The sequence below is a fragment of the Cylas formicarius genome, unplaced genomic scaffold, assembly GCF_029955315.1.
Source record: "Cylas formicarius isolate icCylForm1 unplaced genomic scaffold, icCylForm1.1 PGA_scaffold_10__41_contigs__length_53128322, whole genome shotgun sequence".
NCBI lineage: Eukaryota > Metazoa > Arthropoda > Insecta > Coleoptera > Brentidae > Cylas > Cylas formicarius.
The window spans coordinates 19,087,814-19,108,318 of NW_026844214.1; the positions used below are offsets into that span (position 1 = coordinate 19,087,814).

Consider the following 20,505-nt stretch of genomic DNA (forward strand, 5'->3'; position numbering starts at 1 on the left):
CCTCATTTCTGAATTGTATTTAGGAATTTTTCCAAACCCGATAGGCCACCGTTTCATTTGAAAAGTCTCTTAATGGTTAAGAGATGGTTAAGGGATCTCTTTGCTGGTAGATTCACAAGTGCTGTTGTGAATATATGTTACTTTATAGCAAAAAAAGTAGTATGCCCTCTAAAGCACAGTGAATAAGAAAAACATAGCTTTGAACCAAACAAATGCTTTTGCTAACTGTTGCCTTGGCGGAATCAGACCTGTTTTAAATGGTTATTTTATTTTAGGACACCTTTTAACCATACCTAGGTAGTCATTCGTTCTATTGATCTTCGCTTTTCAAATTTTCTACAATCTTACAACCGCTCTCTGGGGATCCAGTCCACCCTTAAGTATGAAGGCTCCAGGTCTTCAAGCGACCGGGTATAAGTTTCGTTTTGGTTTCATTTTAGAATGGTTCGCGCATGCGCCTTGGGAATTTTATTGCTACGAAATTTATACTGCGCACATGTAAAAGATAATTAGACCGATGTATTCTAGTTCGAATTGCCTTCGTACTGTTTATTTTTACTTGCACACAAAGAAAAGTAGGTCTAAAGAAGGTGCCACGGCAGCGTGGCCTCCCCGCTCTTCACTAATATCATTCTCAGTCTAAAGCCTACCTTACATGGCCAATATTATTGAAATAATAATATTGAAAAAAATAAAATCCGTTCGATTTTTATTCAGAGCGATGTCCCTTCAATATATTGAGGTGTCATCAATATGATTGAGGGATATATTGCCATATTGACGGAAGTTCCCACGACGATAGATGATGTTGATGAAAAAATTCAATTCCGTCCGAACCAAGTTCAGGAAGGAATTGAACATAATTAAAGATTCGAAAAAATCAGAGGCAGAAACTGAGAAGATATACTAAACTATGTTGCGGTACTTCGACGTTATGGATTTCTTTGTCAACCAGGAAGCACAATAATTGATGATGAACATGAAGTAGGTTGAAGTTTCATTAAAATATTTATAGCGTAAAATGTTTATTTTATATTTATAAAATTAGTTTTGTACACTGCCATGCTACCAATCCCGTTCTGTTAAAATATTTGGAGTAGCTATCTCTGATAGATATAGCACCGATAGAGTGATGATGTGCATTTCTGCTAACATTTAGTGGGTGTACTACAAAACCCTCGTTTCTGCAAGAGCCAACTACTTTTCTCTAGTATTTGCAAGTTCTATATCCACGGATCCTTATAGCATGTAGCTATTGGAACACATTTTTTTTATGTTGGTGTGTAGAAAACAACAAGCGAGTACGATTTTCCGAACTTTTTTCGGTAATAAGCGAATGACTCTGTGAAAGATCCTGAATCAGGCAGCAAGAATTGGAAATAAATTTTTCCGAAACTCTTCAAGCTCTACTGTAACGGTAGTTGAATATACGTTGTTCATTGTTGAGTTTGCTTCCCTTAAATTTTGACCTAGTGCCATCATCGCCAGCAAATACATATGGAAGTTTCAGCAAAATTAGGTAACTCTTCTCTATTGGAAAGAGTAGGAGTGCTTCACCATATTTTGTGTGGCCAAGGACACCTCCCCCCAAAACACGTCCATTTACCCCGCGATCGATTTACTACAACCCTCAATACTATACTGAAAGCTCCTTAATAATTGTAGTAAAATGAACCTGAATTGGCAGGCTTAACAATTGACACGTGTTTCTCACACAATGTGGGAAGTACAAGCGCGTAGCGAAGTATTGGGTTAAAGCCTTCCACTCTTCTGGACTTCTGGGCATTTGAAACAAACTTATTTAGTTTCATAATGGATAACAGATTACATACTTATTATTCTTATTGTATAGAGCCGGGATTTATATGCAGTAAAAACCCATTAAATATATCATATAATATGCAGACACTAGTATTAAAATATCGAACTCAAATTTGTAAATAACTTTTAAATAAATCGGTGTTTGCTCACGATATAAAACAATCATGCGTTACTTTTTTGAGGAAATAAAAAAATATTCAGAATGTTGAATGTTATTTGGATGAATAATTAATTTTTCGGGGCCTGTTAGCAAAAAGATTATGCAACTGCATAAGAATCCAAGCTCTCTTTCATTTTGAGAAATTCAAACAGGATGCGGAATCAAGCCCTACTATATCAACTGTTGATGTTGTAAATACCAACAGGAAACGGAAATGTAAGCCAAAAGATAAAAGTGATCCCGCCAAATAATTTATTAAGTTAGCTTGCACTCGATTCCAAGAACCACAATGCGAGAGTCCCAAATAGCTTAAAATTATGGATCCTGAACAGAAAAAAATATTAATGACATTTTATATTTCACTTCTTTATATTACAAACTTCCTTTATATTAGTTTTAAGATACTGGTTTAATTAGTGTATAATGGTAATACTAAGTTGCATAATAATTACTAAAATTTTATAATTCAAATAAATTTTGTTTCAACTAAAGTTTATTGTTTCCTTGCCTTGGTATAATCTTTGAGACTCAGAGTGCATAACAGCTCTCTCCAACTTATGGTTATTGCAGCTATTTAAGAAGAAAATTTCAAAACCGTTGCCAGTTGCAAGAAATCTTAATGTGTTAATCCTGCCTTATTATATATGTAAAACGAGTGCAACTAGGTGTTAAAACAGTTGTTCATCCATTCTTAAGAAATTTTTGTAATCATCTGGCTCGTTTTGGGTGCTCGAAGCAACAACAGCATAAACGCTGACCTCTATGTTTAAGCGACTTCACATTTAAAACAAAAAAAAGCAGCACAAAGCTATTAAATAATTTGTAACTATTTATAGGCGCTGATACCAGTTCAAGTTATTTAAGGGTCCAAAATAAAATTAAACAGTAAATATGTTTAGGCTTTTCTGATTACATTGCTCTATTTATAATTTATTGTTCATTTTGTTCCACCATTTTTAATGTGGTAATAGATGGCTGCTTGGGCGGTAGCCATTCTGGTATAATTTTGGAATGCACTCTCCATTTGCCATACTCATTTACTATATGTTTTTCAAACACTACATATTCTAAAACATCTTTGGCAAGAATTTCACTTCCATGCATTAATCTGCCAAAACGATCATAGATTGCAAGTATCTGAAACACCACAGCATTAATGTGAACATTATATCCAATTAATCAAAAGATAGCATTACTTGTTGTGTGTGAAACCTAATAGTAACCTGAGCAAAAATATTTTCTTTGGTTACCACATCGGTACACCTAGCATGAACAATTCTTGGGGACTCAATATCCTTGATATATTTCCAATGTATTGTTTTGTTATGGATATTGTGTGTTACTTCTGGATATGCTTTTTCTGTCACATAAGAAATAATATTTTCTGTGTCCCGGGCCGCCATAAGCTCATGCATTTTGATATATATGTTCGTTGCTTCTTTGCAAAAGGTTGGAGAATCAAAATCTTCCTCAAACTGCCTGATTTTTCGAATTGCCATCATGGTTTTGGTTTTTTTCTCTAAATGTTGAAGACTTTGTTTTGCACCCTAAAACCAAACCGCATGAGTTGAAAAACTAACTCTTTTTACAAAATTTGTGGATTCCTCATGCGTCGGTTTTTGCTAAGTCGAACTTGGTAACGTTTCGCCAATCACCCTGTTGGCTTCTTCAGAGCTTGACTGAAAATGGCAAAAACCGACGTAGGAGGAATCTAGAAGTTTTGTAAAAATTATTACAGTAGCCTATGGAAGTTTCTTTGAAAAAGTAACTATAATCTGTTTCTTAATGTGAGAAAGTTATGTCATTATTGAACTGTAAAACTTAGTGGGCTTAGCAGTATTCCATAAGCTTAGTGTACCTATAATAAGGGTCATGAGAATGGCAGGTAGACAGATCTCCTTGTACTTTACTGTTTAAAATTAGAATTATAGTCACTTTCCTCCAGTTAGCAGAGTTCTTATTAAAAATGACTAGTGTTTTTGAACTTGTTGCTGAGAAACAGATTCACCACCAAAACTCAAGATTCAGAATTGCAAAAATAGAAATGTGTTCAAATATGACTTAGAAGAACTCTTATTTAAAAAAGAAAAACCCAGATTTTATCTTGGACAAAATAATGTTTGAAATGAAAAAGGATGATTTGCTTGCATGGGTAAAAAGAAATTGTGGAAAACTTTGAAAGAAATGATTTTTCATTACAAAAAAAATTGGAAACAGAAAATTGCTTTCAACAGACAGAATAGAAACACTACTGAGGGATGAAATAAAGGCAGTAGATTGTGAAAAATGAACTAAAAGAACTAGGAGAAAGGATGCGGGAAGCTGATCTCATATGTTAGAAAACACTGAACAGGCCCTTATTATTTCGGTGGAACCAATAATAACACTTCATCTGACCACTTGAAACATTTTCACTAAAATTTACAAATGAAGTTTGACTGTAAATAGTAGATTCTTAAATTTAATTAGGAACCAGCTATATAGGTATTAAAAACCAAAATGAAGAATTTATTGGAAACTATCATTGCATAACCCTGACATTGCAAATTTGCATTTTATTACTCTCTCGCATTAAGAAATGAAATATAATAAATACTAAATTCAGCATAAGTAAATATGAGACTGTGAAAGAAAAAGATATATTGGAAATATTATATATACTTGTGTGGACACTGGTGAAACTTTCCCATCTCCCTCAGGAGGAACATAAGCTTCAAACACTCCACCTGTGGAGCTAATAAAAAATTGTCTTTCTAACCATGGTCTTGCTGGTAATAATCCATGTTCCTTTAGTCTGGATCTAATTTCTTCTTCAGTCAAATCACTGCGTTTTTCATTAAATTTGGGCAAATCAACTTTTATAACCTTAAGCCGTCTGAAAAGTTTCCATTTAGGATTCCAATGTTTTGTACGTCGATGCCGAACAAATTGCATGCTAACATTGTGGGAAATGGGGAGAAATTGCTGGAAGACACCCTAAAAATATATTAAGAGTACATAAGCAACATAATTTGTAAATTAGCAGGCGGTACCTGTAAAGCCCTTATATCTAAGTTTAAAATTGTACGCAATGCCATACTTAAAAGTTTAAAACAGCTTATTAAAATAATTCGAACATTTGTGTTTTTACAAGAGGAATTACCAGAGACACGGAACACCGAACAACATCAATGCATAGAATATCAACTTCAAGAAAATCACAACCTAGCTTTTAGCACGAACCCTGGATCTGGATTTTAACTATAAAATTAAATTAATATTTAATTTATATTTACTTATTAAATTAAAGTATCCATTTTTTGTAAAAAGTACAAATTCATGTTGAAATGCAAAATACACACAAATAATAGTATATTATGCAACAAATTCGATAACGCGGCATTTTAGTCAACATTGCCGTTTCTTTAGATACGGGTTGTAAAGCTATCGGACGTTTCGTTAGATTTTAGCTAAGGATAGTATTTTGACTTTTATCGAAGCTCAAGGTCACGTCATACGTCACTTAGTGTAGTGTTTTTGGTAGTATTTTTAAAATAATAATTATTAGCCTAAGTTTTATATATAGTATTTCTTCGTAAATGAATCAAAAATTTTTGCGGTAATGGACGAATAACCCAGCTGACATGCCTAGCAGCACGCCAAGGAAATTTTCTTTATGTATGTCTGTGTATGCCACTGCTAACCTTGCAAATCAGCCAGGGTTTTTTTTTTATATTTGTAATTGTAACGAAATTTAATTTTCATCTTAATTTCAGACAAAATTTAAGGTCAGTAGTGGAAAAATAATCTAAATTTTTAAAAAAATTAAAGGTCGACAAAATGAACAGCAAAAATCGCGAAAACATTGTCGAAATTTGTTCATTACTTGCTCAGCAAGAAAATCTTAGAGTTACTTTAATCGAATCCGGAAAAGGCGCCCTTATAGCTGGGTTTGGTGCATTTTTTGGGGGTTTATTGGCTGGACCCCCAGGATTAGCCATCGGTAAATTATTAGATCATATAATTATAAAATGAAGTAACTTTGACTTTAATAGGAGGTGTAGTTTCATCAATTGGAGCTGCTTGGTATGGTCAAGGGACATATAAATCTGTAGCACAAGTTATCAGTGAAATGTCATCAAACCAAAGGCGAGCTCTAGCTGAAGCAGTTACAAAGGCTATTGAAAAGACAAAGCCCCAAGATTTTGTTGGTGCTTTATCACTGATTCTCACTAGCGCTTCCCTCAAAGATGTAGTAATTGCAGAACTAGGGTCTTTTTTAATGCGAGAAATGCAGTTGCAAATGGTTAAACAATGAGTCGGCGTATCGTATCCTATTAAATAGTGTTTATAGATCTATATTTTATTGTGATTATTAGTAATTTCTGTGATTATATTATTAAATTATGGCACTTGTTACAATGAAAATACTCAAATAAATTTAATTTTTATATTTTGCTTTTTTCCTGCTTTAAGTTTAAGTTCCAATACATAATTATACAGTCAGTTGGGTGTTTAGATCGATAGATATATACTCTCATTTTAAAAACTTGCAAATTTTTTGTACAAATATTTTTTTCGTAACACTTTTCTTTATTTAAAAAATGTTTAATTTTAAGGTAACCCCTGCAAGTTTTCTATTCTGCAAATTTCAGTCCGTCAGATGTTTTTAAACTGTTTTTAACCATAGTATGTATTTAATATTTTAAAAATCAAGGAAAATGCTGAATTTTTAGGCTATTTTTTAAATAATTTGAATTTTTGAAAAGCTTGAATTAATAATAATATATTTTATTCAGATTACAAGAAAATGTAAGAGTGTAGTACACAGACATATTTGTTTGCTGACTTCAATATTTATCCTTGCAAATCAGAAGACATGTCACACGTGGTTTAAATTAAGGTTTAAAAAATAAAAAGGGAATTTGCGTAATTTTGCATAAGTTACTAAAAGGCTTTGAAAATTTCGTTTTATTATCTTTCGTATCACAGAAAAACAGCATGAAAATGTATACAAAAAACATACGCACACTCGGCCCGAGATTCGCCAAAAAAAGAAAGCATGTAGGCTACATAAACGTTTCCAAAAAAGGGCCGTATAAAATACTAAAAAAAAAGAAGCAGCACTTTTGCAGCAGATTTCGAAAATCTTACGACAAAAGGTGAGCTCATGTTACTTACTTTTCGTCTCACCAATTACGGGGCGCTCTGAATTCGAGAGACTGCCCACTTAACCTTCCCAGCAGTCTTTTATTTGGACTCTCATCTACCACGGAACTTGCATATTAAATATCTCCCCAACTGTTTGTTGTTAGGAGACAGACAATTTGTTAATACTAACTTTCGTATTACTTTAAATTACGACTACTTTTTAAAACTCAGAAAAGCCCTCAGCAAAGACTGACCCGCTGGGCAAACAGTTCTTAACAAGTCAACTAGTGTCTATTGATTTAAGGAGAATATTTCTGAGCCTAACTGGGTAAATTCCTTGCTAAAGAGATATCAGAATGTTGCTGGTAAAAGATTGGCAAGTAATATTAAACAAAGTCCAGCAGAAGTCTCCTCTGCTCTGCTTAAAAAATATTTTGACAATTTAGAACAAACCATTGAAAACGTTGACGAGTGTCGGAGTGTCGGACGATGCCTGGAAAAAATTATGCATTTTCCCAAGGAGTACCAAATACTTCTATTATTCAGCTACACTTCTGCCGCCTTACGTCATATGTAAGGCAGAAAATGTATAGGACACTTGGACAGAAGATAGTGCCAAAGGAAGCCCATGTATAATCGAACCTCACTGGCTGGATCGACATGTGTGATTGGTTTGTCACTTGTTTCTTACCACACACTCGACGGCTGGGGGAAATAGTATATTATGCAACAAGTGCGGTAAACGGCATTTGACTCACAAGTATATTTGACACGAGCGGAGCGTAACGGAGAGAGTTTTTAATAAACGAGTGAGTTAAAAAGTTTACCGAACGTGTTGCATACTATACTTTTTCTACGACTGTTAGTTTTTGGGTATATTTTCGCAAAACATGAATACATTCACTGACGTGACTGTCAGAATTGACAAACGTTAAAGTTCAAAACGTGGGAAATATCTCCGAAAACATCCGATTACTCCCAAACCTGTCAGGTAAAATCCCGGAAATGTCCGAAGTGGCTCGGATTCGTGGGAAACGAAATTGACGTTTTAAAGCGACGCTTCTCGCACGCTAGATCGGTGCGTAATTAGGTACTTTAAAGACGGGAGTAGAAAAAAATATTTTAACCTGCCAAATTATAATGCTTTGCACCAATATAGGGACTCCTGGTGTGGTGTGTCTATTTGTTAAAGATAACCAATATAGGCATATACCTTGTTCAAGTTGACTACAATTATTATTATTATCCATAAGCCACATAAAAACCAAGCTACATAATATATATAATAATAATAATCTTTGTCTAACAGATTAACTACATACACTCCGGCATAGTAATAGTGAAATATACAATCCATTACAATATTTCAAATTTACGTTTAGTTAATGTGGTAAATTATGAACGAATAAGACACAAAACGTCAATATCATTGCAGAAGTCATTAAATAATTTCATCAACTGATAGAGAACACCTTTAATCAAAAAATTGTTTGTTGGAGTTACTAGGTGAAATACAGGTGACGCACTTATAGACCTTGAGGGAACATGGAAGTTCAGCTGGCTCAGCAACTCAGGGCAATCCACTAATGAATTGCAAAGTTTATATAAACACTGAAATGAAAGGGACCTCCTACGATTCAACAGTGAGGGAACCTTAAACATTAGTAATAAATCACTCTGTGGTAGTCTCCTGGCTAGGTAGAAACTATTTATATGAAAGTGAATAAATTTCAATAACTTTCTCTGTACATTTTCAATTTGAGTGATGTACTTGCCAAATATTGGTTGCCATACCGTTGAACCGTACTCTAGCTTCGAGCGCACATAACTATAGTATAACAGTTTTAAAGTATGTTCCCTTGCAAAATCTCTAGAGTTTCTCACTATGAATCCCAGCATTTTGAGTGCACTTCCACAGACTTTATCGACATGATTTCTGAAGGACAGTTTTGTGTCAAACGTTACACCCAGGTCTTTGAAATTGTCACATTTTCTCAGTAAAACGTGATCCAGATGGTAATTAAAAGTTGTAGTATCAGTTTTGTTTGAAAATGTTATTGCAAAACATTTTTCTGTATTCAGGGGTAGGTTATTAGAAGCAAACCAAGAACCAATAATCTCCAAATCATTCTGCAGAGACACACAGTCCACCACACTATCAATTATTCTAAACAATTTCACATCATCAAAGAGCAAAATTTGACTATCAATATTAGCTACTACATCATTAATGAAAAGCAAGAATATCAATGGCACTAAATTGCTATCCTGGGAACGCCGCTACTAGCGATGAACGTAAGCGACGGGTGACCGCGGAGCTCCACATATTGTATTTTGTTATGCGGATATGACTTTATGAATTCCACAAGGTCATCACAAAATCCAAGCATTCTCAGTTTAGAGAGCAGTATAGTGTGGTCCACCCGGTCAAAGGCTTTTGAAAAATCTGTGTATAGCACATCTACCCGCCTTCCATCGTCCAAAGCCTTAGCATTGAATTGTGTAAAACAAGCCCAATTACTGATGGTGCTCCGGTCTTTTAAAAAAACCATGTTGTTTGTGGGTTACCAAGTGTTTCATTTGGTTGAAAATACTATCATGCATCGACATCTCGAAAGTTCTCGCAAAAGGCGATATTATCGATACAGGCCTGTAGTTGGATATATCAGATGATTTTCCATTCTTTATGATGGGAGTTATTCTGGCCTCCTTCCAGACATCTGGGAAGGTGTTTGTTGCCTGGGAAGGTGTTTGTTGCTAGCGCTAAGTTAAAAATAAGAGGTTTAACCAAGGCATATGCACAACCTCGCACAATCAAACAAGGAACTTTATCAGGACTACACGATACTTTGTTCTTAACTCGTGCTAATTCTCTTAATATAGCGTCATCAGTTAGGTGAGCAATGGTAATAAATGCATTAGAGAATTGCTTTAATTATTTCGAATGTGAACCATAAAAATGATGAAATGATCTTTTGTGGTAATAGATACAGGAACGCAGTCGTTAAAAATAGTATACAATGTTTGGTAAAACTTGTCGCAAACTTCAATAACATTTTTAGTACTTAGTAAATATGACCAATCTGTATCAAGTATGTTGTTGTAGAGTTTGTGAAAATCTGCTCTCCTGAAATTGTATTTGCGGTGTTGTAAATTGGTATGACGGCTTCTATTTTGACAGTCGAGAGTCATCCTGATATCGATATCTACTATACTAATATTATTCCTAATCATATTTAAATCTACAGCAATTACCCTAAAACCAATCTTAACTGCTAACATGACGTCCCCACTACGCGAAAGACCAACACTTCGAAGGTCTGCATCATATCTAAAAACTGTGTATCTGTTGTCAAACACTTCGTTGTTCAGAGTCCCCTTCTGCAACCAACTGTCCGTGATCGCAATAATATCCAGATTCGTACTACACACTGATTTGAAGAAGTCCACTGTTTTCGTATTGAGACCCCACACATTTTGATAGACACATTGCACTTCTCTTCCATGAAGATCAATAGATCTGCTAGACAAGCTTGCTAAGGTTTGTCTCACCCTTGCGAAGTCTGTCACTTAGTTCCATCCGGGATGTTTTATATTCTTCAAGCTCCTTTGATGTTCCATAGAAATTTATTGTAATATTTTTATATAGGTCGACCTTTCTTAACTCTTTGGATTATCTGATTACAGATGCTACATCTACTGAGGAGTTCATAACAACCTTCAATAGCCTAGCATGTTGCGCATTCGCACGACCTACTCAATACACTTTTATATTATTAATGTTTACATCTGAGCAGACCTTAAGTAAAATATCCCTGGTTTGATCTTCTGAGGGAATGTATTCAGGGGAATTAAAGATCATAACGTTGTTCTGCATTCTCTGTCTATCAGTAAACTCACGAACCGAATCTCTAATAATCTCATTAGTGCAGGCCATAACACCATCAGCTTCCAGTGGAAGTCTGTTTTTAATTATTTCAATTTCATTCTGCAATTGAGTATTAATCTTAATTTGTTCCTCGTGATCATTCAGAGACACATCACTACCAGACGGTCCAGGGCCCGCACCGATCGAAAGACGGCCGGATGCGCTGTTAGACTGCCCAACTTTCCTCTTAAGTACCATATCTGAAGCTAAATTGTAACCATCTGTTAGGCTTTGCTGGTTGGCAAAAGTGGGAGCTTTATCAAAGGAATTGCATACTCAAGTGGTATCTCCCGATTTTTTCCATAGAGAGGTCTGCTTGTTGAATTCGTTGTTTGTCAGACCTGATGGAACCATGATAGACAAACACAGCATGATATAGAGGGTAACCTGTCACTAACTGATCGTTCACAAAGTGCACACCCAGTACTGGAACCGGCATTGGGAGCCACTGTATACAAAAGAAAATTTGTCACTGGTTGAGGAAATTTGTCAATAGAATTGCACTTACTCAAACGAATCCAACCCAATGGTGCGGACAGTCTGCGGTCAAGCACTCCACAAAAAAAAACCGCTGCAACCGTATCCGACAAAAACAGAAAACACGTTATACAATTAAGTGTTGCGATGTAAGAAAAGGCAATCCTTCCTACACACAAATTTCCCGAATTAATTCCACTTTAGAGTCATAAAATAAAAAAGTTATTACTGGAGCAAATTCGTTAGCGTGCTGCGGTTTCCGCGACGAAAAATAGATTTATACAAGATATTGATAAAATTATGGTTGCTCAAAAATCACAATGCATTATTGTAGGAGAAATACATTTGAATTTAATTGGTGAATCAGATCCAACTAAGGAATATATGAATGTCATCGAAATGAATACCTTTAAAATACAGAATATAATAAGCGCGGAGAAAGCACAAGAAAAACTGCTACAATATTAGACAACATCTTAAAAAATAAAAATATGAACTGTAATATTAGTCTTACAGATCATGTTATACCTGATCCCAGAATCAAGACTATTGAATTAAACAAAAATATCATAAAAAAAACATTAAATAATAAATAAAAAAACAACAGACAAATGGATAGAAACTTTAAAAATTACACTACAAACCCAAGAAGTAACAACATTTAGTAAATTAACAGAAATAAAAATAACATCAAAAACTGAATGCGCAGGAGTGTAAGATAAAAATACACAACAACAACAACTGAATAAATGCTAAATTTATAGACAAACTTAGAGAGAGAGACAACCTTTACAAAAGATGGAAGTTGCTGAAAAACATTCAAACTGAAATAGAAAAAAAAATCAACTAAACAACTAAAGGACAAAACTAAGAAAAGAGTATGTGGAAAAAAACTTAATGAAGCTGGGACAAACTCAAAAAAAATATGGGACGTTTTAAATGGATTGTATATAAAAACATCAAAATAGACAAAAATAAGAGAAATAAAAAGCATGACAGGACAATTAAAAATGAACAAAAAATGACACAAGAGTTCAACACATACTTCTCAGAAATTGCAAAAAACTTTGCTTCAAAAATTAATGCTAATATAAATCAACGGTTAAGATTCAATCTACCTTGAGCCGACAAACTTTCAGAGCACTCTAAATGACCTAAAGAAAAACAGCTCACCTGGAGAAGACACCATAACAAAAACAGATTTGACACTAGTTTTTGATGTCATTGGAGAAAAAATTGTGAACATTGGTAACAATATCCTAGAAACTGACCTGTTTTCTGAAGAACTAAAGACAGCAAGAATAACACCAGTATATAAAAAGGACTCACCAAAGGACCTTAGCAATTATAGGCCAAGTTCTATCCTAAATACATTTTCAAAAATAACAGAAAAAATAATTAAAAATAGGACAGCAAAGCTAAGTCTGTGTTAACAATATTCATCGATTTTCAAAAAGCATTTTGACACAGTCAACATTCATAAATTATAAAAAATGGGCTTCACAGGTGTTGCACTAACACTTCTACAAATATACTTCAAAGACCGCAAACACTACACACATAAACAAATAAAAAAGTAAAAAAGGGACGCTTGCTGTAGGTGTTGCCCAAGGGTCGATCCTTGAACCTCCGCAGCATATACTGTATATACAAAACCTTCAATACTTCGAACTAACAGCAACATATCTGTGATATAAACTTGTTTCTGAACAATGTTAAACTGAAAGAAGTACAAAATTATAAATATTTAGGACTAATCTTAACAAATAAACTTGATCGGGACATACATATGAACCAAATTGGCTCAATAAAATGGTGTACAGACAGTTTAAACAAAGAATCTAGATTTTTAATTTAAAATAGTTTCAATGCACCTTATATAAGGTAATTAATTCCATGCTGGGGAAAGTGAAACAACTAATAATACCCATAATACCCATAATAGTACCCGTAGTGCAAGCGACTTTAGAACTAACTTTTTAAAAACTCTTACAGTACCAAGATCACCATTATATAGCTGTATTCAGACTTATAACTCTATATCAAAAGTAATTGGTAAACCAAAAACAATAAAACAATTTTGTCAGAAATTGAAAGTATAATTGCAGTGACTATTTACACTATCTACTTAAACTTAAGAAGACTTACATAAAATACCAAGCTTTTTCATATAATTGTTTTATTTTGATTGTAAGCCTCCTGTACCAATTTTTCACACTGTTTTGGAGTTAGTTATAAATAAATAAAACAAATAGTATAGTAAAAACCATATCTCTATATCTTGTTCCTAGCCTAAATTACCAAAGAAAGAAACATTAGTTATGATAAAATTTTACAAAGATGCTATTGTACCTTTAGTTGCTTTCCAAGATTGTAAAATAAAATTTCATAATTTTATTTTTTCATATCATAAAAGTATTTTTCCTTCCTAGCTGGCCTGCTATTTATATTCTGCCTACCTTTGCACTTCTAACTTATTGATTCTTATGCCACTATACTTTTTTAAATCTAAGAATACTTTTATGATTTGACATTTAACACGTTGACTGCACAGTAATTTTCAGATTTCTGGCCAAAAATGAAATTTTGATTTTATTACATTATATTATTAAAAAGTCTAAATCTAGAGCATAGTTATAAAATAAAAGAGTAAAAACGTATTTTCCTAAAAAAAAAATGTACGAATTATCTCGTAGTTGGCGTCGGAAACAGTAATCTCTTCTCGGAAGTCAATTACGAGTTTATTCGTAGGCACACCTGCACTGACTTGTCGCTTCACTAATGCTGAATCATTCATTGCGTCATCATCCGCGTCAGTTATATCTCAGACATCTACCGACAGATTATACAAGGTAAGACCAATTCTAAATCATTTCAACAATATTATGCGGGAAAACTATGTACCAAATAAAAATATTTGTATTGATCTGTCTATGATGCTATGGCGGGGAAGATTGATTTTCCGCCAATACATAAAAAATAAGAAACACAAATATGGGATCAAACTGTATGAACTTTGTGAGTCCGATGGTCTCGTTATGAAAATAAAGATTTATAGTGGAAAATCTGAGAAAACTGACAATAACGTAGGCCACACTACTGATGTTGTTTTACATTTACTTGAGGACTATCTCGATAAAGGATACACGGTTTTCATGGATAATTTTTATAATTCTGTTACACTTACAAAACTGCTAAATACACGAAAAATGTATGTGTGTGGAACCCTACGAAATAACAGAAAAGCGAACCCTAGAGATTTGGTAAATCGTAAATTGAAAAAAGGGGAGTGTATTTGGCAGCGAAATGGTCCTGTTACTGTTTGCAAATGGAAAGACAAGCGAGATGTCCTTTGCATTTCATGCATGTTGTTGAAATGATAGAAGTGCCCAATCGCAATGGAAAAATTTCTATGAAACCGAATATAATTCGAGATTACAACAATGGAATGTCTGGCATTGACCAATCAGATCAAATGCTTTCGTATTATTCATCTCTAAGAAAGACTATTAGATGGCCCAAAAAGGTTGCATTGCACATTATAGAGATTTACATCCACAATGCTCACAAAATTTTTAAAAAAGTTACATCTTCTAACATAAAACTGATAAAGTTCAGAGAGGAATTCGTGCTCGCATTGATTGGACAAGAAATTCAACACGTTACGAAAAAGAGTAAATTGCAAAGTATCCATTATTTAGAGTTTCCCGCCTACCGAAAAAAAAACAGCGTCCAACGAAACCATGTCGCATATGTAACCAAGGAAAAAAACGCCGAGAAACGCGTTATTACTGTCCAGTATGTAGTGAAAAACCAGCTCTGTGTGTGGAAGATTGTTTTAAAAAGTTCCACAAACAGTAAATATTATTATACTTCTGTAATTTGACTTAATTCTTACACTTACATTTTTTATGTCCGTTTTCAAATAAATTGTCTTTTCATGCAAGCCAACATTGATTTTTTGTTCTTTCCCAATAAGCCATCTATCGATATTAGCACTGATATATTACGAGTTTAATCGTAGCAACACAAGAATGGCAAGTGAATACAGTACGAGATAACTCGTAGTTGGCGTCCTTGAAAAGATCGCTACCAACCAGTTATCTCGTAGTCGGCAGTCAACGTGTTAAATAACAATACAGCAATATCCCTTGAAAGAGGATAAATAAATAAATAAAATTACCATTAAAAAAGTGGTCTGTTCAATTGTTTCACAAAAGATTTATTAAAATTGGTGACCTTATAATAATCTAAGATAATTAAAAAATCAGTCAAAGTTTATAATGAAATTTATGGCCTTCCCAGACCAATGGCCACTGCCAAAGCAGAAGTACTCTGTGGATTTGAGGCAATATTTTCTGGTAGGTTACCTTGAGTCCACTGCACCAGACTGTGTTCAGGCATTTGTGAAGCTTGATAGTGGTCATTTAACAAAATTTGAGAAAAACTCAAGTGTCTCTGGTAGGCCTCATTTTCACGTTGTATATCTCCGCAGATTCTATGCAGGTCTACAAGAATAAGAGAGAATGGAGAGACAACTAAATAATATATAATAAATAATAAAAAGTACCTTTCAAAATAGCAGAGGCCCATAACTGTACATGAACATCAGGTATTTTGCTGGCTAGTTGCATAGCAGGTGTCACCATATTCATACTCTCCCTGCTATTACCCAAGGATAAAAAGATGTGACCGAGAAGGACCAGAGAACCTGAGGTAAGTCTGTTCAAGTCCTCCGCGTTTGCCATTTTCAGTGTTTCCCTGAGAAATCTCCTAAAAATAACCAATATTACTAATGCAAACAAGTGAAAAATTCATTGCAGATTAGATACTTGGCTTCATTATAACGTCCTTGAAAAAATGATTGCAATCCCTGAACATAGTAAGCTGCTGCTTTGAGACTGTGTGAATGAGAAGGAAGATTATCAGGGTTGATTCGGTCAAAAAGTGTTGTGAAATCGGCTTCTCGTTTACCTCTAAGATATACAATAGCCAAGTTTAAATTTGAAAACGTCCACAATTCCCTTTCTTGAGATGTCTAAAACAGTAAATCACAAAAATTTCACAAAAAGAGTTTAAATCTTACATTTAGTGCAGCTATAAATTGGGCTTCAGCTTCTTCCATGCAATTCATACTCATTGCATAGAGCCCAAGTAAGGTGTGAAGCTGAGGTCCATGTGCTTCAAGCAAACGGGGACATTGTCTACAAAGTGAAGCCGCAGAGGATATTTCCTGCAATGCTTGGGATTTATTACCCATAACGAGGCGACACATTATGATGTGTTCAAGTAACATTAGTTGGAATACTGACAGAATAGGTTTGTTATCCAAGACTAAAAAAGATGTAAACCAAGTTATACTACCACGACAATGATAATAATATAGACTTACTTTTTAATTTTTCAATGTGTATTAAAGCTTTATCTGTATATTTTTGTGCCTTTTCCATATAACCTGCTTGCATACTATGCATGACAGTTAATAAGTAAACAAGAACATATAAGTGTTCTTTAGGCATCCAAAGAAACATGTCTCCTTGACTTGGACCAGTAAATACTAAAATCACAAAACTTAAAGTTTACCACAAGCTCATATTAGAATTTATTTAAGCCGGATAGCAAAATATTGAAAAAAAATATTTTTTATGAAGACTTACCATCATCTGTAGCCATAATGGCTTGGATTGTCTGCTGCAATTGTTTCAAACACGGTTTTACACCTTTCACTTGCCCAGCCATCAAATAATGACATACCTATAAGTAAATATCAAACATTTAAAAGAAAATGCTGTCTAAGAACCTTACTTGTAAAACTAAAAAGTATACTTTCAAATATTCCCTTTGATACACTGCTCCTGTCCAGGTTTCTATCAAATGACCTGCTTGACTTAAAACTGGTTGCACCTCCTGGTGTTTTTTGTCAATTAGTAGGAGCTAGAAGTAATATTTTTCTCAAAAAAATTATTATATAGTTAATAGATTTCATACCATGCCTTTACTTAATAAAAATAATATTCGTGTATAGTATGCATTTGAAATATGTGCATAATCTACACCAACTCCTAACAGACTACTAGCTAATGTGTAGTCTTTTTCAGTGGCGTGTATTTGCTGAAAGGTTAAAAAAGTTATCTAAAATTTGAATTAAATTAGATCACCTTACTGCTAGCTGAAAAATTAAGCGACAATGCCAGTACACATTATGTTGCGACAACTCAATAGCTTTCCGAAGAATAGGTTTGGAAACCGCTATTTGGTCTTGCTGCTCCAGCAACTCAGCCAATACACTGGCAGCTTCAAATTTGACGTCATCGAATGAAGTAATTGATTGAGAAAGCATCCACTAAAAGCAAACTTTAATCTCAATCACATGACTCTTTGCTTGTTTACCGCTTGTTCCAAATGGTTCTTAGCAAGGTCAATGTTTTTTGTGTGACTCAACAAAATATTTCCCAGCTGAAGGTGGGTTCTTGCTTCAACTCTTTGAGGAGGTTTAAAGTGAAATACTGCTTGCAAACACTGAATACATAATTTAATCATGGGGGGACTGGATGTCCGGAAATATTCCGCTAAACCCAATAAAGAGAGATACCAAGCATCTTGTGAGGATGCCATTCCAATTTAAATCTTATTATTAATTCACAAACAAAATAATATTTACATTTCAGGAACAACTTACTACATCTTCAAGATAACCATATTTCTACTTCCTTTCGCAGACTTGGCTAGACATACTTCCACCACAGTAACACATTAAGTACTAGAGGGTATATGCGGATTTCTGTCCCTGGACATTACTGGTCGATTCTTAAGTAATGTTTTAGGTTTAAATGTTATTGTGATTAGTTAGTGTGTAGTTTCATTTGTTTACGGTATATTCCGGCATATTGTCTTAGTCATAAATAGGTTGGTCGGTGATCAACAGTATTCGTTAACCTTATTCGTTTAAAGGTTCGCACACTTGGCCGAATAGTTTTTATATACTGGCCAAATAAAGCGTAAAGAAGAATGGAGAGTAGGTGCAATTTGGAGGAAACATTATTTTGTATATTTGAATTTATTTTCTGTGCCATAGATATATTTTTAAAATGCAAAGTAACAAATTCAAATTATTAATACCTAATTTTAAAATAATTTTTTAATTGACTTCTCTCAAATCAATCTTATACTGATGTGAAATAATTTCTAAATTAATTAAAGCACAATAACTGTGACATGGTGGACCTGCAAGATAACATCGATTTTCAAAGAGACAGATTTCCTTTCTGTATAGTGTGGACACCAATACCAGTTTTAACTTGGTTTTTTCCAATAATTGGCCATATGGGAATAGCCCTATCTTCGGGGGTAATTAGAGATTTTGCTGGACCATATTATGTTTCAGAAGATAACATGGCTTTTGGACGACCCACCAAATATTGGCAATTATCACCATCTTTAGCAATGGGAGGAGGATCAGGCTGGGATGAAGCAGTTACAAAAGCTTCTGAGATATATAAAAGCAGAATGCATAATTTATTGTGTGACAATTGTCATTCTCATGTTGCTACTGCTTTAAATTTAATGCATTATGATGGATCCAGGAAGTGGAATATGGTCAAACTAGCAATGCTGATAACATATCATGGAAAATATATTTCACTTGTTGGATATTTAAGAACATGGGCCCCAATGTATGCTTTAATTTTACTTATTGTTTTAGTTATTACATTATGTTAAAATACTGAAACAAATTAAACACTTAATTCACTTAAAAATATTTGTAATGATAGAGCACCGGGCTCTTCTAAAAACAACTTTACCATTTTTCTGTGAATTATACTGCATGTAGCTCTGCAATTTGTTAGTTGCATTCCTGTGAGGAACATTAAAAATTTCTTCAGGTCTATAGTTGAAACTACTGATCCTTCTTGTGCACCACTTTCCTCTAGGTTATTAGAAATGTGATCTACTAAAGTGAAATAATACTAAAATGCTAATGAAAAGAATTTGTTATTAAATATTTTACCTGCAAAACTTTCCACATTTAAATTTGGAAAGTGAGCTGAGAGATCTACAATGTTGGTTTTAATTTGTAGAGTCAATTTACCAGTTCGATTAGCATTAACAATTAAACTATGACTCATGTTCCTCATTCTTTCCACAATATTTTTTATCGATTTTAAGTTAGGCATTTCAATTGATACCTAAAATTGCGCTGATATGAGAGTTTCATAGAAAAATATTTCAACATATTTACATGAAAATCACTGAAATTAGGTTCCTCATAATCAGCCCAATGTTTTCTAGATATAATTTCAACAGGAATGTCATGTACATACTGACGGCTTAGTGTTTCTCCGGCAACCTGAAAAAAAGTGCTATAATCCAAATATTTTTCATAATTTCAAATACCATTTCCATTTCCAGTGTGAGACATGGAGACTCTTTATTGGTCAACTTTATTTTGAAAGATTTAATTTCTTGCTTTAAAAGGGAACATGATCTAGAAAGCAGAACTGAAGACAGCTATAATATATTAATCACTAATCAAGCATTTAAAGTGTCTCACCAGTAGATAACTCTAAATAAATCTCATTATGTACTTCACTAACTCCCACTATGTTGTACTCTTTGAAATAAAAACTCACAGGAAGTTCGCACCAAACCAGAGGCCTTCTTGGACCTCTTTCTTCTTCGGATATAATAAAAAACAATTTTGTTGATGTTAATCTGAGAATACAGCTTTTGGCAAATCTGGTCAAACTTAGGGAGATATCTAAAATTTCCCCAAATTAAATTTGTAACTTTACAATCAAAATCTTACTTATATACTTAAAAATTCTCGCATTGCAGGATTTTCAGTCATCAAAGCTCTGAATTTCATTTTCCAACTTGTATTAGTATTAATCTTGTTCACATTTTAAAATAAATTCGTTGGTGGCGCGCTGTCATTTATTAATTTTCTCTAAGGGTTTCTTCTTCCCTTTTACTTCTGTTAGCCAAGATT

At 33.9% G+C, this 20,505-nt stretch overlaps 5 protein-coding genes across 9 annotated transcripts; 2 read left to right on the plus strand and 3 right to left on the minus strand.

Moving 5' to 3' along the window:
* Positions 1-2,720: 2,720 nt before the first annotated feature.
* Positions 2,721-5,287, minus strand: LOC132708067 (large ribosomal subunit protein mL45). Its single transcript, XM_060680174.1, has 4 exons — positions 5,014-5,287; positions 4,643-4,957; positions 3,178-3,528; positions 2,721-3,118 (listed from the first exon to the last, which is right to left on the minus strand). Exons 1-4 carry the CDS (start codon positions 5,056-5,058, stop codon positions 2,912-2,914), a joined length of 918 nt encoding a protein of 305 aa, XP_060536157.1. The 5' UTR covers positions 5,059-5,287; the 3' UTR covers positions 2,721-2,911.
* Positions 5,288-5,440: 153 nt separating this feature from the next.
* On the plus strand, positions 5,441-6,387 carry LOC132708070 (protein C19orf12 homolog). 2 transcript variants are annotated; one of them, XM_060680179.1, is made up of 3 exons: positions 5,441-5,638; positions 5,737-5,963; positions 6,016-6,387. In XM_060680179.1, exons 2-3 carry the CDS (start codon positions 5,801-5,803, stop codon positions 6,276-6,278), a joined length of 426 nt encoding a protein of 141 aa, XP_060536162.1. In that variant the 5' UTR covers positions 5,441-5,638; positions 5,737-5,800; the 3' UTR covers positions 6,279-6,387. The 2 variants fall into 2 exon arrangements, with proteins under 2 accessions (XP_060536162.1, XP_060536160.1); XM_060680177.1 differs by lacking the exon at positions 5,441-5,638 and having other exon boundaries at positions 5,651-5,963.
* A 6,630-nt stretch (positions 6,388-13,017) lies between these two features.
* LOC132707198 (MAU2 chromatid cohesion factor homolog) lies at positions 13,018-18,239 on the minus strand. 2 transcript variants are annotated; one of them, XM_060678953.1, is made up of 11 exons: positions 17,907-18,239; positions 17,680-17,859; positions 17,505-17,627; positions 17,322-17,450; positions 17,174-17,270; positions 16,909-17,073; positions 16,603-16,850; positions 16,349-16,554; positions 16,087-16,289; positions 15,887-16,024; positions 13,018-13,236 (listed from the first exon to the last, which is right to left on the minus strand). In XM_060678953.1, the coding sequence occupies exons 1-11, from the start codon at positions 18,129-18,131 to the stop codon at positions 13,232-13,234; spliced, it is 1,719 nt and encodes a 572-aa protein (XP_060534936.1). In that variant the 5' UTR covers positions 18,132-18,239; the 3' UTR covers positions 13,018-13,231. The 2 variants fall into 2 exon arrangements, with proteins under 2 accessions (XP_060534936.1, XP_060534928.1); XM_060678945.1 differs by lacking the exon at positions 13,018-13,236 and having other exon boundaries at positions 13,496-16,024.
* A 318-nt stretch (positions 18,240-18,557) lies between these two features.
* LOC132701175 (transmembrane protein 222) lies at positions 18,558-19,402 on the plus strand. The gene has a single exon (XM_060668904.1). The coding sequence runs from the start codon at positions 18,732-18,734 to the stop codon at positions 19,233-19,235; it is 504 nt and encodes a 167-aa protein (XP_060524887.1). The 5' UTR covers positions 18,558-18,731; the 3' UTR covers positions 19,236-19,402.
* Positions 19,103-20,470, minus strand: LOC132701159 (checkpoint protein HUS1). Of its 3 annotated transcripts, XM_060668893.1 has the most exons (7): positions 20,331-20,470; positions 20,068-20,274; positions 19,911-20,014; positions 19,756-19,863; positions 19,525-19,702; positions 19,319-19,467; positions 19,103-19,239 (listed from the first exon to the last, which is right to left on the minus strand). In XM_060668893.1, exons 1-7 carry the CDS (start codon positions 20,380-20,382, stop codon positions 19,222-19,224), a joined length of 816 nt encoding a protein of 271 aa, XP_060524876.1. In that variant the 5' UTR covers positions 20,383-20,470; the 3' UTR covers positions 19,103-19,221. The 3 variants fall into 3 exon arrangements, with proteins under 3 accessions (XP_060524876.1, XP_060524868.1, XP_060524859.1); XM_060668885.1 differs by lacking the exon at positions 19,103-19,239 and having other exon boundaries at positions 19,250-19,464; XM_060668876.1 differs by lacking the exon at positions 19,103-19,239 and having other exon boundaries at positions 19,250-19,467.
* Positions 20,471-20,505: the final 35 nt, after the last annotated feature.

What these genes read in the sequence shown, in the direction of transcription:
- LOC132708067 (XM_060680174.1), bottom strand. Translation starts at nt 5,058, where the DNA reads ATGGCATTGCGTACAATTTTAAACTTAGATATAAGGGCTTTACAG. An exon ending in TAGATATAAGGGCTTTACAG is followed by an intron (nt 4,958 to 5,013) that starts GTACCGCCTGCT and finishes ATATATTTTTAG; the next exon opens with GGTGTCTTCCAGCAATTTCT. An exon ending in TTAGGTTTCACACACAACAA is followed by an intron (nt 3,119 to 3,177) that starts GTAATGCTATCT and finishes GTGGTGTTTCAG; the next exon opens with ATACTTGCAATCTATGATCG.
- LOC132708070 (XM_060680179.1), top strand. Translation starts at nt 5,801, where the DNA reads ATGAACAGCAAAAATCGCGAAAACATTGTCGAAATTTGTTCATTACTT. An exon ending in ACCCCCAGGATTAGCCATCG is followed by an intron (nt 5,964 to 6,015) that starts GTAAATTATTAG and finishes TGACTTTAATAG; the next exon opens with GAGGTGTAGTTTCATCAATT.
- LOC132707198 (XM_060678945.1), bottom strand. Translation starts at nt 18,131, where the DNA reads ATGGCATCCTCACAAGATGCTTGGTATCTCTCTTTATTGGGTTTAGCG. An exon ending in TTTTATTAAGTAAAGGCATG is followed by an intron (nt 17,451 to 17,504) that starts GTATGAAATCTA and finishes TATTACTTCTAG; the next exon opens with CTCCTACTAATTGACAAAAA. An exon ending in ACACATTGAAAAATTAAAAA is followed by an intron (nt 16,851 to 16,908) that starts GTAAGTCTATAT and finishes CATCTTTTTTAG; the next exon opens with TCTTGGATAACAAACCTATT.
- LOC132701175 (XM_060668904.1), top strand. Translation starts at nt 18,732, where the DNA reads ATGGTGGACCTGCAAGATAACATCGATTTTCAAAGAGACAGATTTCCT.
- LOC132701159 (XM_060668876.1), bottom strand. Translation starts at nt 20,382, where the DNA reads ATGAAATTCAGAGCTTTGATGACTGAAAATCCTGCAATGCGAGAATTT. An exon ending in TGCAATGCGAGAATTTTTAA is followed by an intron (nt 20,275 to 20,330) that starts GTATATAAGTAA and finishes GGGAAATTTTAG; the next exon opens with ATATCTCCCTAAGTTTGACC. An exon ending in TTATTTAGAGTTATCTACTG is followed by an intron (nt 20,015 to 20,067) that starts GTGAGACACTTT and finishes AGCTGTCTTCAG; the next exon opens with TTCTGCTTTCTAGATCATGT.